At 35.6% G+C, this 14,878-nt stretch overlaps 1 protein-coding gene across 5 annotated transcripts in view; it reads right to left on the bottom strand.

Moving 5' to 3' along the window:
• GABRG2 (gamma-aminobutyric acid type A receptor subunit gamma2) overlaps positions 1-14,327 on the bottom strand; it is a 122,673-nt gene extending 108,346 nt beyond the window's left edge. For all 5 annotated transcript variants that reach the window (XM_068534586.1, XM_068534588.1, XM_068534587.1 and 2 more), the window contains exon 1: positions 14,221-14,327. In XM_068534586.1, the coding sequence (XP_068390687.1) occupies positions 14,221-14,327 (107 nt within the window). The remainder of the gene's footprint in view (positions 1-14,220) is intronic.
• Positions 14,328-14,878: the final 551 nt, after the last annotated feature.

Below are 14,878 nucleotides of genomic sequence, written 5' to 3'. Positions count from 1 at the left end.
GAGAGATCGTCCCTTCAATCTTTTCTGAATCTTGGCTGAATTTTTTAATACTCTTATAATCTCAACTTCTTATCCATTGCTCAGAGTGGCCTTTCCTGAGTATTCTCTCTAAAACAATTTTTTCTTTTCTTCATCATAGCACACCTTTTAGTTATTCAACATTTACCACAATTTGAAATTTGTTTGTTTACTATCTGCCTGTCCCTAGACTGCAATGTCTAAGAGGATTAAGAAGATGCCTGTATTTCCCCCTCTTTTATCTCCAGTCCCTAGTACAGTGCGCCAAACAAGTATTAGGAACGCAATACCTATTTATTTATGGCAGAAAGGCAGGAGGCCTTCATAGGAAATTTGTCTTCCTTCATAGGAAGGAGGAAATTTGTCTTCTTTGCATTTATTTTCATTCTGCATTTAACATAGTGCTTGAAAGCTCAACAAGAGTCAAATGATATCCCATGTTAGCCAGTTTCAAGGGGAAAATGGACAGAATCACATGGATATGTGGATTTAAAAAATGGTTGAGTGTAAAATGTCTATCTGGTTACACAAATTTACTTAGATCAGAGGCAATAAGTGAAACAAATCAATATATATATAGGATATTGTCTATAAGAATATTTATAAAAGTATGGTATAATATATTATATATAATGTAGTATTATGTTTTTAAAAGCATGTCTTTATTCTAAAATATACATTCCACAAGTGCAAGGACTGTGTTTGCCTTGTTCAATGCTATAGCTTCTGCATGTTGCATAGTGCCAGGAACACAGTCACTGCGGATTAAACGAAACGTGATTCACAAAATAGCAATTCAGAAGGACACTATTCAGGTCACCTGAGTCAGAGTGTATAACCCCTATCTTCAAACTTCTGCTTTATGTACATCTTCATTTTTCTAAAATATTTCATTGATACTTAAACATCTATTAAGAATGTGCTTGGGAGATTACTTATAGTCTGAAGTCAAGGAGAAGGTGGGGGCATAGAAGCGTGATTAATTGGAAAGGGCACGAGAAAACCTGCAAGTGTGATGGAAACCAATATATATTGGAAACTAATATATGTATGTATATATACATATGGGTGGTGGTGATACCGGTGTACACATTTGAAAAAAATTTTATCTAACTCTACACTTAAATTCTCAACAGGTTATTGAATCTAAATTATGTCCTTATTTAGGAAAATATTTGTTAGGAAAAAAGTCTCTCTGCTATGTGGTGAATGAATCAGAAGGTAGCAAAACTGGCATCAGAAAGGTACTTTAGGTGGCTGATGCAGTAATCTAGGTGACAGGGGATGTTGAATTTCACTCTATTATCAGATCCATAAGGCACACAAAAAAATGAAGACTCAGTTATGGCCTTGAATAGAAAAATATCAGTTCTCTCTTTTTCGCATATAGTTAAAGAAGCTGTCTTCAGGAAGAAATCCCATGTGTCAGCACATATTTTATTGTTATTGGGACCTAATCCACCATGTGTTAGGAATTTTATCAAGTTTTTAATATTGACCTAAAATGAATGAACAATATAGTCATTCCAGAAACTTATGGACCTTTATCCAATTTTCTCATCTTATACAAATTAAGACAGGGGACTAGAGAATTACTGAATTTTATTAAGAAACCCCTCTCCTGTACTTTCCCCAAATTTAGCATTTAACAGGGGTGGAGAGACTATTTGTGTCTCTAGGAATATCCCCAGGAAATAAATAATGACCCTGTGGTAGTAACAGAAACAAAAACAACATGTAAGAGAAGTTTATTATGTGCCATGTACTATGTATTATGTCAATTGCTACTCAAAAGTAGCTTTTGAAGAATTATTATCTTCCTTTTTTTATATGAAGATACTAAGGATGAATGCAGTCAATAAATTTACTGAGGGCCATCAAGTAGTAAATGTCAAGGGTAGAAATATGAATCCTGGTCAAGTGTGGCTCCATAGCTTATGCTCTTAAGGACTACACGATTCTGTAGGATTTGTTTGGTTTTTTTTGTTTTGGTCACCAGCCATATATGCTGAACTTAGAGTGAGGTACTATGGAAAAGATTCTTCTTTTTTCCTTTTTTTAAAATTAATTAATTAATTAATTTATATTTTTTTGGCTGTGTTGGGTCTTCGTTGCTGAGCGCGGGCTTTCTCTAGTTGCGGCGAGCGGGGGCTCCTCTTCGTTGCGGTGTGCAGGCTTCTCATTGTGGTGGCTTGTCTTTGTTGCATAGCACAGGCTCTAGGCACGCACGCTTCCGTAGTTGCGGCACGTGGGCTCAGTAGTTGTAGCTCGCAGGCTCTTGAGCACAGGCTCAGTAGTTGTGGCACACGGGCTTAGTTGCTCCGCGGCATGTGGGATCTTCTCGGACCAGGGCTCGAACCCGTGTCCCCTGCATTGGCAGGCGGATTCTTAACCACTGTGCCACCAGGGAAGTACCTTTTTTCCTTTTTTAAGAGAAGATAAATTTCAGGGAAAAGGAGATGCAGTTTTTATTATTTAATTAAACAGTAATTATTGAACATCTATTAGAAGCAAGACACTTCTCTAAAAGCCTGGAGTATAACAGTGGAAGAAACAGCATCTCTGCTCTCATTAATCCTGGATTCTAGCTGAATAAGACAGAAAATAAAAAATGAAAATAATAAATCAGTAAGCTACATAATAAAAAAATTTTCTACTTAATTACTGAAGACTAAGGAAAGGTAAAACACAGAAGAGAATAAGTGGAATTGTGAGTATAGGGTTGAGGGACGATTGCAGTATCACACTGAGTAATCAGTGTAGGCACTGAGAAGGCAATATTTGAGCAAAGATTTGAAGAAGGTGAATTAACTAGTGGATATCAGGAAGAAATGAATTGCATGGGGAATGTAATATTAAATATACTTTCCCCATTTTTATCATAACTGATGTCCCAGAACTGAGAAAAATAAGTGAGAAGTGTTATATTCTCATTTAACACAAATGTGGTAGGCTGCCAAGAAGAGGCAGAACTTGCTAGAGAAGGCCAAAAACCAGTCCTGGGTTCTTTTTCCTTCACCCACTTTGGGGTCGTTAAATAGAAGTTTTAAGGATTCAATAAGAGAGCAGTTCTTGTGGAAAAAGTTTATTGGCCTAAGTGTAGAAAGAACTGTGCAGTTTCATATCCCCTCCTCACAGGGATACATGTTCCACCTCTACCTCAAGGCAACTGAAAAACAAAGTCAAGAAACCTACTCATCGATGTCTACCATTTAGGGGAGACTAACAGGGGTAACTGCTATCTCTACCCAAAGCAGAAAACTTGCATATCTGCTTCTTAATGCTGTTTGAACACAGGGTAGAGAGAGAATTCTTAGCAAAATCTGGCCTGTGATCTCTATAATTTAAGCAGTCCAAATGACTAATGTAGCCTGATTTTTTTCCTGAAAAAGTCTAAAGGTGATAGGCTGGTTTGAACAATCCCAACAGTGAATCTGAGTGAGAAAAACACCTTCACTTTCTGAAGCTGACAAGCAATTTTCCTGAGTTTGTTTTTCATTCATTCATTCCTGCTGAGCTAAATGGATGCCAGAAAAACAGTCATGCTGAAGCTGAAATCATCTTGAAAATACTGTCTATTTGGCAAGAAAATGCTAGTAGAAAGTCAGGGTAGATGCATCTTTGGAGTGGAGCTGAGGGCCTGTCATAAAACATCAAGCCCCCATACAGCATGACCCATGTCAGGGAAGAGAGCAATTCTAAAGGTCCCCAGGAGGAGGAAGGAGGAAGAGGGTTAGCTCCATAGAATCCATCCAACCCCCCAGGAAAGAATGACTAAGCATGTAGGCATTTTTCACCCAGAAAGTACAATAAGATCTTTCCGCAAAGGTAACTGTCCTTCCTCCCTCCACTCTAATCTTGAAAAAGCCAAAAGCAGCATAATAAAAAGAGAAGAGGAGCCTAACCAAAAAATGAAGAAATAGTGTCAGGCAGGCAGCAGAAATCTTAGGTCAGGGCTGATCAGAGAAGAGAAAATAATTTAAAGTGAGTGAGAGTTTGAAGGATCAATTTAGATGAGACTTTAATACCTGAAAATGAGATCATTATAAACTCTAAAATGAAAGGAGAATTCATTGCTTTTACGTTAGGTATTGTCCAGGTGTGGGGAAGAGAGATTCAATAGATGACGTTTAAAGAGAATCATAATTTCTAGACCATAACTGTCTAAATCCAGCATGTTCAATAAATCAGTTACTGGAAAATTCAGGCATATTTTAAGTATCATTTCATAATAGAAGGCATACAATTAAAGATTTTTAAATTAATAATAACTTTTAAACATGGCTGTATTTCTGTTATCATTCACTTTCCACATTTTAGGGGTGAACATTACATACTACAATATACCAATATCAATTAAATGTCTTACAGATATAAAACAAATGGTGGTTATAGGGTTAAGGGACTTCCCAAAGATAATTTAGTTTATAAATTATACCATACACAAAAATAAACTCCAAATGGATTAAAGACCTAAATGTAAGACCAGATACTATAAAACTATTAAGAGGAAAACATAGGCAGAACACTCTGACATAAATTGCAGCAATATCTTTTTTGATCCATCTCCTAGAGTAATGAAAATAAAAACAAAAATAAACAAATGGGACCTAATTAAACTCAAAAACTTTTGCACAGCAAAGGAAACCACAAACAAAATGAAAAGACAACCTACAGATTGGGAGAAAATATTTGCTAATGATGTGACCAACAAGGGACTAATCTCTAAAATATACAAACAGCTCATGCCACTCAAAATCAAAAAAACAAACAACACAATAAAAAAAGTGGGCAGAAGACCTAAATAGACATTTCTCCAAAGAAGTCATACAGATGGCCAAGAGGCACATGAAAAATTCTCAACATCGCCAATTATTAGAGAAATGCAAATCAAAACTATCAATACAATGAGATATCATCTCACACCGGTCAGAATGGCCATCATCAAAAAGTCAACACACAAGAAATGATCTAGAGGTGTGGAGAAAAGGGAAGCTTCCCACACTGTTGGTTGGAATGTAAATTGGTGCAGCCACTATGGAGAACGGTACAGAGGTTCCTAAAAACTAAAAACAGAACTACCTTATGATCTAGCAATCCCACTCTTGGGCATATATCTTGAAAAAACATGGTTTGAAAGAATATGTGCACCCCAGTGTTCATTGCAGCACTGTTTACAATATCCAAGACATGGAAGCAACTTAAATGTCCATTGACAGATGAAGACGATGTGGTACATATATACAATGGAATATTACTCAGCCATTAAAAAGAATGAAATAATGTTATTTATAGTAACATAGATGGACCTGGAGATTATCATACTAAGCAAAGTAAATCAGAGAAAGACAAACACCATATGCTATCACTTATATGCAGAATCTAAACAAAAATGATACAAATGAACTTATTTACAAAACAGAAACAGACTCACAGACTTCGAAAACAAAGTTATGGCTACCAGAGGGGGAAAGGTGGGTGGAGGGATAGATAGGGAGTTTGGGATTGACACATACACACTGCTATATTTAAAATAGATAACCAACAAGGACCTACTGCATGGCACAGGGAACTCTGCTCAATATTCTATAATAACCTAAACGGGAAAAAAATTTGAAGAAGAATAGATACTTATATATGTATAACTAAATCACTTTGCTGTACACCTAAAACTAACACAACATTGTTAATCAATGATACTCCAATAGAAAATAAAATAAAAAAATAAAATAAATGAAATAAAATAAATAAATAAAATAAAATAAAATAAAATAATGAAAAATTTACCTGGATGTAGAATAAACTATAAGTGTCTAAATTTTTATAATTTCTAATAACTTGATTAATAAAGTATGGGTTTATGAAGGTTATGAAGTAATTATTTAAATAATTTAAGTAATTAATTTGTTGTGGAATTTAATGAAGAATAATCAATTTCAAATGTACACTTTTTTAAAATTCAAGAATTTTTTCTGAAAATTATTAAGAATTAATTTTAAAATAAAGAATGCAGATTTTTCTTAATAAAGTTAAGTTAAAAGGAGGTAATTTAGTTAAATGATAATTTTTACCTGGAATCATTGAGATGTTGTTATTAACTTTAAAAATTATCACTTTAAATTTTCCCTCTAAGAAATACTAAGGAAAATTACTTTTCTATTAAAAACAGGAAATATCTGAATACTACCTCAGATTTAAAGTGTCTTGCTTGTTCTTTCTTTTGGAATAATTTAAGAAGAATATATATTTACTCAATCTCTTTAATATAATGGGAAAAGTATTCTTCTATGAGATTAAAAAGGGCATTATCCAAAGTTGCAGATTTGTGTGTATGTGTATGAGTATAGGACACCTTGCTTTTAGAATGATGATTATTTGAAAGGAACTAAATACACACTTGCTAATTCTAAGAATAAGATGAAGGGGGATACTGGAAGACAATAGGTAAAATAGATTTTTAAAAAAACAGGTGATAATTTATTAACATATAATTACTAGCATCTATTCTCTTGCTGAAAGATTATAATTTATCAATATTGAAAAGTCACTGTGGGAGTTCCCTGGTAGCCTAACAGTTAGGATTCCAGGCTTTCACTGCAGTGGCCCAGGTTCAATCCCTGGTCGGGGAACTGAGATCCCACAAGGTGCTGGGTCTCCTTCTGTACACATTTTTATAGGTCATACACAGTGCATTTTGCATGAAATTCTAAAATCCCCAAAATATTCACTGTATTTTTCTTATCGTATTATATCCAAGTCTGAAAATAACTGACGTTCACAACTGGTATTTATATTTAAGATGGTCATGTATTTTTTCCCCGTTTGATTGTAGTTGACTATTTATATTGGATTGACAAAGAATCAGAGAAGATGTCTCAGTTGGAGGTGGTGGTAGGAAAAACAGATCTAGTTTTATGCATATATAACTTGAAGACCTACTGGATGGGGGCGAGTGGAGCAAAAGCCCATCAACTGGCCATTGGTTAGTAAATTTAGTTTGTGTTAAAATAATGTCATAAATGACGTGTTACTTTATTTAATTATCCTTAATATAGTTCTTGTCTATTACATAATTTTTTAAATAGTAAAGAAAAATAGTTTTCAAAACATTAAAATTTTCACCAGTTTTCTTCCCCGAAAATACCATTCACTTTTCAAGTGACAACCTCTTCAACCGAGGGCAAAAAATCCAGCAAAGACTATTATAGCCAAGAAAAGAATGTTGAAATATTAAAACTGACCAATTAGATGATTGTAGATCAGTTTCAGCTAGTTTGTGGATCTCACTCAGTTTCTCTAGCCTATGCTTTCATCAAGTTAGAAAGCTGATATATTCTCTCATAGCACCGTATGACTTTCCTGTGTAGCATTTACCTGAGTTAAAACTTAAAAATTATTTGCATATCGGTTTGATCATTGCCTGCCACCCCATGAGATTGCAAACTCCATGATGGCGGACATCAAGACTTTTGCCCCATAATTATATACCCAGTTCCTAGAACAGATCTGGCTGCAATACTATTCCTTTACTGAATTAAGAATTAATTCATTTCTACAGTTTATATCTAGAGTTTTTTCCCTCACTTATTGTATTTCAAATGTGTTTTCAAAAGCAGTTTATATAAAGGGACTGTTAACCTGCACAAAAGAACATAAATAAGAGTAAGTCATTTATTTCTTCCTACCAAGATAATATTGAAAAGTTATATTCAGTTTGTTTGGGCCATTTTATTTAAATATGCCTAAATAAATTACAGAACTTGATATTTATCTGTCTCACCACATAGACTTTGGTTCTACTACTATACTTGAGTTCATGGCAGGGTTTCAATTATTACAAAGGACGTTTGCTTAAAAAGCATTCTTTATTTTCCTCACTATTATGTTATTTGGTATTCAGATGGTTTTCTTTATGAATGGGTGGAGAATGTAATATCAGTGCTACTTACTTAGCATTTACATGGTACTTTATCTATAGAGTTCCATAATGATTTTTATAATAATATAGAATTATTACCATATTTTGCCCTCTTATTTCATAATACAGTGGGGATTAATATGATTTTGAGTTAAATTTTATTTTTACCCTAAGCCACGAATGTATAACTTAAAAGGAGGTTTTTATTTCCTTTTAAAATATGTGTATTCTCTAGAATATGGAAGAAATGAATAGCAAATAACTTTCCCAGAAAAGCGAACTGGAGAAGCCTTTTACACCTCAAAACAATCCAAGTATTTTCTTACTTTTACAAAGAAAAAGGGTGACTATTGTTGAGTGGTGTGTTGTATTGCACTAGGAATGTGGCTGGGGAAGTCTTAACCCTTGCTCTACAACCAACATTCAAGAAGACTTGGACGAGTCCCATAACTGCTCCATATCTCATTTTTAACAGCTATCAGAAAGGTAAAATGTTATGTTCCTCATCTAACTTACAAAGCTATAGAGAGAATAAAAGTGTGCATGAAAACATTCTCAGGAAAAAAAAATAAAGCCCTAATTTCTAGAAAGTGTAACTTTTTATTCCTCTAGAAATTAAAACTTAAGCACTTTGATATTAAGTTTTCACATGCCACAGTGAATCAAGCTGTTGTTCGTTTGACTGAGGTGATTAAAAATGTCAACTTTAAATATCTACATATTGAAGATAGAGATATCCAGATATTGAAACAGTAACATTATTTCTACTTTAATATTCAGTATGGTTGCCTCAATATAGAATTTCTGTAGGAAAACTATGGGACAACATTGAGCAAATTATCCTATAAATTTTCTCAGTGGAGGACAAAGTCTCTTCTTTGAAAATGGGATGACAAGCAGTAGTTAAATTTCTGGGTAATGACTGAATTGCAGATTAAACTATGCTTTATTTACACATAACCATCAAGAAAATATACTTTCTTAATGTATTTTTCCCCAGGGACTAAATAATATCATTTAACATGTTATTAAACTCATAAAACAACTGAAGAGTGGATTATTTCTAAGCATATCTGTTTAGAGCTTTCAATCAAAATTGTGAGGTAAATTTAAAAATGGAGTGACTGATGGGACTGAGGACCTCAAACCACACTACTATGTAGATTCAACATTTTAATTTATTCAGTGGGCTGATTGGATGTAAGGTCTCTGTTCTAACTTCTATTATACGAAGGTGAAATCAGATAACTATAAAAACTAAAATTGATTGGTATCTTAATAATCTAGTCTAGTTACTACACTTATGAGCAAACAGTACTGATGAAATGAAACTGATCAAAAAATTCAGAAGGAATAAAACAAAACAGAAAACACAAAATAAAATTCAGAAGATCATTAGTGACACATCTAAAATATAATCAGTTATCATTATCTTGTATGTATATATACATTTTACAATATTTTTTCAGAGAACAACTCCAAATCATATTTTATTTATACAGAAAAAGTGTATTTAGCAAAACATACACTGAGATCAGAGTGGCTATGGCCCAAGAGACAAGGCAGGGAGGTGAAAGGCCTTCTGAGATCCTGCTATGGGACAAGGGGTCTGGGGCAAAGTGGTGAAAAGTACTGGGTTAGTGCTGAGTTGGGGGTGGGGGGAGTGGCGCTACAGAAGGGAGAAAGCTCCAGTTGCATCAACACTGTTGGCAGGTCATGCGTGGAACTCACAGTTACTCGCTGCAAACTATGGCGGGGGCGGGACGGGGGGCGGGTCGATTAGCGCTGCTGACTGGAGTGAGAACCATGTCCCGGTTCCTGGAAAGCACCCACCAAGGGACCCAGGAAGGAACCCCAGGATGGTAGGAAGTATATATAAATGTATACACCTATCATTATAGAACTCTATTTCTATCCACATACATAATTATCATTATTTGATGTTACTTCTAATTATCTGTTGCCTTTAAACAAGTCATTTAATCTCTCTGTAATATTGGTTTCCAAGTCTGTCGAATGTGGTTGACAACAACTATGTCGCAGATTTTAGTAAAAATTGTGTGTGTGTATATATACATGTTATGTATAATATAATTATATTTTATGCGTTTAAAATATATAACTTTTGTATATGTTAATTAAAATCTATTATATTTTAATATTTATATATTTTAAAATTTTGATTCAGTGTATGTATATACATGACACAAATAGATTGGAAAATCTGAAAATATTATATTGTGACTATCTGGTTTCTGACTTTGAAGATGTCACACGGATCTCTTATAACCCAGTAGCAGAGGATGAATTCTTTCTTTCACATTTACCCGAATAGGTAATGTGCCCATCCCAAATGAAATCCTGAATTTTTTAATTGTTCTGATACCTGGGTGGTCAAACAATTCCTGAACTGCACTAATTATAACTTTTTACCAATCTTCTGTGATCACTGAACTCAGCAGAAGTACTTTGGATGACCATGTAGGGGAGGAAAAATAATTTTCCTTCTACTCTTCTAGGTTCTTGGTTAAGACATCCTTGTAATAAAAAGATTCACGAGAGGGAAAAAAAAAAAAAAACAGAAAAGTAATAACATGTATGTTTCCTGTATACATGGGAGATACTCAGAAAGCTAAGTCCTTCAAATGGCCCAAGCCATCATCTTAAATACCATCTCCAGCTAAAGACAAAAGAAGATGTTGGGAGTAGGGGAAGCCAGTTATGGGAGGTTATCAAGTAAAGCACAGTCAACAAGGGGATGGTTGTTAGGCAGATTTAAGTCCCTGCCTTCATCATTGGTAAGTTTCTAGGTATTTAGCCAAACTCCTCTTTCTGGTACAGGGAGGGAGACACCCTTAAAAATGGAGATTTCCATTATAAATGTGAATGCCTCTTAGGGTAACTTCCACTAAGTTTTAAGCTTCACCTGTATCTGCTGTTTCTTAAAAATAATCAGCCTTAAATAATCCTTATGCCAAAGAGGCATATTTTCGGTTGGCAAATTCTGCTCCCCTTCAACAAGTATATGTCATTCCAATAAAGCCTACTTGTACTTAAGCTGTGGAAAGTCTGTCTTGGAATGACTACGAAGTTATGACAGTGAGAAGTAGCCACAATCTTAGTCAAATAATATTTACAACAAAGATAAAGCCTCTAAAGTCAGTCTTAACATTCTTCCAATTTGAGCAGAAATACTTGATATGAAGCAAATTTTAAAATGTGGAGAACAGAGACCTCTATCACTAAATATTCTGTAATTCAATCATTTTGAGATTAGGTATTCTAAACTGAGTCTAGGATATCAGAGACACTGATGTAACAAATTTAAATTAAAAGCTAATTTTTAAATTCCTGCCTACAATCCAGATATTTTGTCTAGAGGGTAGTGGGCAGCTGGATCCTGGGAAACACTGGGTGATAAATATTTTTCTTTTTTTTTCCAGATAGATGTTTGCCTCAGGGCAGACTATTTGAAATGTTATATCTATAAGCAATTAAATATGCTGAGGAAGTGATTTCATTTTTCTTTTTCTAATAAAACCAAGTGGAGAATTTGGAAGGATAGTAAATAACAAGCTTGTATGGTTCAAGAGTCATAGAAGTTTAGCAAGTTTCCCAGACCATTTCTATGATAGCATTGTATATAAGATATGTGGCAGTTCAGATAGTTTTGAGTTTCAGAAATTAACTATCTCACATATAAGAAGAGATATTAGCTATTAACATCCTCACTCCAATGCTTCATATTCCTCTTTGTTTTACTTTTGTAGAGACACAATCTAATGAATTTAGTCATTTTAATGAGAGAGAAAAATATTCTTTGGAGTTATGTAAATGAATAGTCATTTAAATGTTTCTTTTTTTTTCTTCATTTCCCTTCAAGTTTCTAGGTAGTTCTACTACCACTGTTTACCCAAAAAGCCTTTTTCAAACTGCTCCCAGAATCCCACATTTTTCTAGTCACTTGTCTTTCTTCAAGACCAGCTTCAGAGATCAAAGCTCCTATTTTCATCCAGCTCTATTCAGCCATTCAAATGGCTTTTTTTTTTTTAATGGGATTGCAGCAAACTGAAACTCTGATCACATTCTCTGCACCAAACTGCAATGACTCCATTCTCTGTTATTACTGAGAAAATGTGAATATCCTCCTATTGGAGAGTTTACATGACACATAACTCCCATTATTTAGAGCTGTTTAAAAAGCTCATCTAAGCTACTATGATAAGAATTGAAAATTAAAATGTATCACTAAGTATTACTTTTTACATGATAGTTGGAAAAGAAAAGGTGGGACTGTTGCAATAAGAAGACATCTTAAATATGATAGCATTAGGAAAAATAATAAAATTGCACATTTTAGGTTAAAATAAGACGATTGGAGTAAAATACATAAAAATATTCTCATCTATTCATTTATAAAGTTCTTTACTAAGATGGATGTAAGTGTGTAAGAAGGAAAGACATATTTCCCTATGTCTTGACTAGATTTTAATCCACAGGTTTCATAAATGGTAAGAACATGAGAATGATATTTTCTATCAACAAGCAACTATAAATTCTCTAATGTCTGAAACAAATTAAGAGTTACATACAACATTAAATAGTAAAATATGTGTGCAAATTTTAATTAAAAGCACTGTTTTTCCAGTATTCCACTAAAATGTATTACACATAAACCATTTCCAGTAAAAAGCCTTCTTCTGAGAAAACTACTTAATCTTACACTCCTAAAGAAAATATATTCTATTTTTATAGTAAAGGAGGAAGGTATGAAAAGTGCTGGTAGAATTAAGCAGGCCCCTCTCTCTGCTTGGAAACTCCAAAGACTCCAAAGAGAGACTTTCACTTCTTGTTTTGCTTGGGTCTCTTTTTTACTGAAATCTGTTACTTCCCATTACCTACTCTAGAGAATGGAGGACCAGTGAAGTTAACTAGAAATTTCCAATAAAATAAAATAATCTTTTAACCCCCATCCCTTTTATCTCCCTTTGCTACAACTACTACATAAGAGTGTCAGCTCCCAGGAAAACCTTAGGGCAATGGCTTGATTTCTTCTATAGCTAGTTTTTCTTTCTTTTTGAGCAGATTTGGGGTAATATTTTTAGAGCTTTATTTCAAAGTGACAGTATTGAAGAGTGCAAGTAATATAAGTACAATGGACCTCTGGAAATCCTGATGGTACATGTTGGGCAGGGGGGGTTGTTTTGGTGGGTGGATAGATGATGAACTATATGTGAAGGGATAGTTCTTTGATACCTTTGGCGCAAGGAAGTTCAAAAAAATTTAGGTGCAAAACACTTAGCAACACACACCTGCTCAGGATTTTGGGAAATCCATCGCCCCCTTTCCCATCTTTTCTATTCAGTGCAACAAGGCTCTAAGACATTAATGCATAACTTCACAATTTTGGCATCACATTCACCTGGCTCAGCATATTTTTCAACACTGCAAAGCCAACTCTTTTCCAGACATATATCCCTCCATGCACTGATTAACTACATTCTCTACCCCATGCCCAGCAATGCCCCTCCTATCTCAAGGAGGGGTTAGGGATAATCAGAGCAGGGTCCCCAGACGTCACTAGTGCTCCTTGGCTCCATCGGCCTTCTCTCTATACTATAACGACGTCCTGTGTAGATGTAAAGTTGTCCCGTGGGGTTAGACAAGCCTCATTCCGTTTGGCCCCGGCAGGACTGCTGTCCCTGGTGCTGAACCCTGTTAGCCCACCAGGGAGTCTGCCGCCAAGTCAATGGGGCTGGATAGAAAACCTGGCTGGCTGATCTTAAAAATGCCCAGGTGCAGGAGCAAGCAATACTTTGGATACAGGAACAGAACCCATACACACACACACACACACACACACACACACACACACAATGTCTCCCGGGTGTGCGCCAGCACCCCATTTGCAGTTTTCTCCTCCAGACCCGCACCCAAACGCCTCCAACATGGCCTCAAATGCCGGCATGTATCAGCACAGCCCACCTAGACATCAGATTGCAGTCCTATCAAAATGCTACTCCCCAAACACAAAGGCTTTATGACGTTAGCTTTTCCATTCTAAAACAAATAAAGAAAATCCAATAAATTAATAAATAAATGAAACTGACCTTTCTGTCTCCTCCCTCCTTTTTCCCGCCCCAAATATTCACATTCCCCTAAATTACAAAGCCCCAAATCCTGTAAGAGTCTTTTAAATCTGGGTGGTCTCCCGAGTTCCTCTGTCCCCACCCCTTCCCCCAACCTCTCTGAAACAAAACGACGCCGAAAAGGGCATATCTTACCCCGGGTAGAGCGATAGCAGGAGCAGAATCCACACCGTCATTTTCTGTGAAAATACAGGAGTCGAGTAGACTGAGCTTCCTGTGCTCCATATATTTGTCGAACTCATCGCTTTTTTTTTTTTTGTCTCCCCTGCCTCTAGCCTCTAGGTTGCAGAAGAATCCCTCCCCTTTGTATTATTATTATGCTTATGAACTGATGGTGGCTCCCCCCACCTGCCTCTAGTAGGTCCCGTCACTGGGGAGCTGTATTGCTAGCAGCTTCGGGAATTAATATTCAGGGGGCAGAAATAAGATCAGCACAAACGCTTGCAGATACCATCAAAGCGTCAGCTCAGGGAGCGGCTTCCAAGTCCCGGGGAATAATATAATTGAGGCAGGGGGAGGGTACAGGGAGAGACGCACAGGAGACAAATAAGGGAAAGGGAAATGCACGCAACACTCGTACACATACTCATGCCCCCACACGCTCACACACACTCCGCCAGGTCCATCAATTGAGGTTTGTTTATTTGTTTGATTTGTTTTGATTTCTCTTTTAGAGGGCAGCAGGTGTGTGTGTGTGTGTGTGTGTGTATGTGTGTGTTTAAAAGAAATACTCGAGCCTCTGCGTGATTTAACTATCACGCAGATTAACTATGAGGTCAAAGTGGAAGCAATG

The sequence above is a fragment of the Eschrichtius robustus genome, chromosome 2 (genome assembly GCF_028021215.1).
Source record: "Eschrichtius robustus isolate mEscRob2 chromosome 2, mEscRob2.pri, whole genome shotgun sequence".
NCBI lineage: Eukaryota > Metazoa > Chordata > Mammalia > Artiodactyla > Eschrichtiidae > Eschrichtius > Eschrichtius robustus.
The sequence above is the reverse complement of the archived record's forward strand: the minus strand, read 5'-3'. Positions and strand labels throughout refer to the sequence as shown.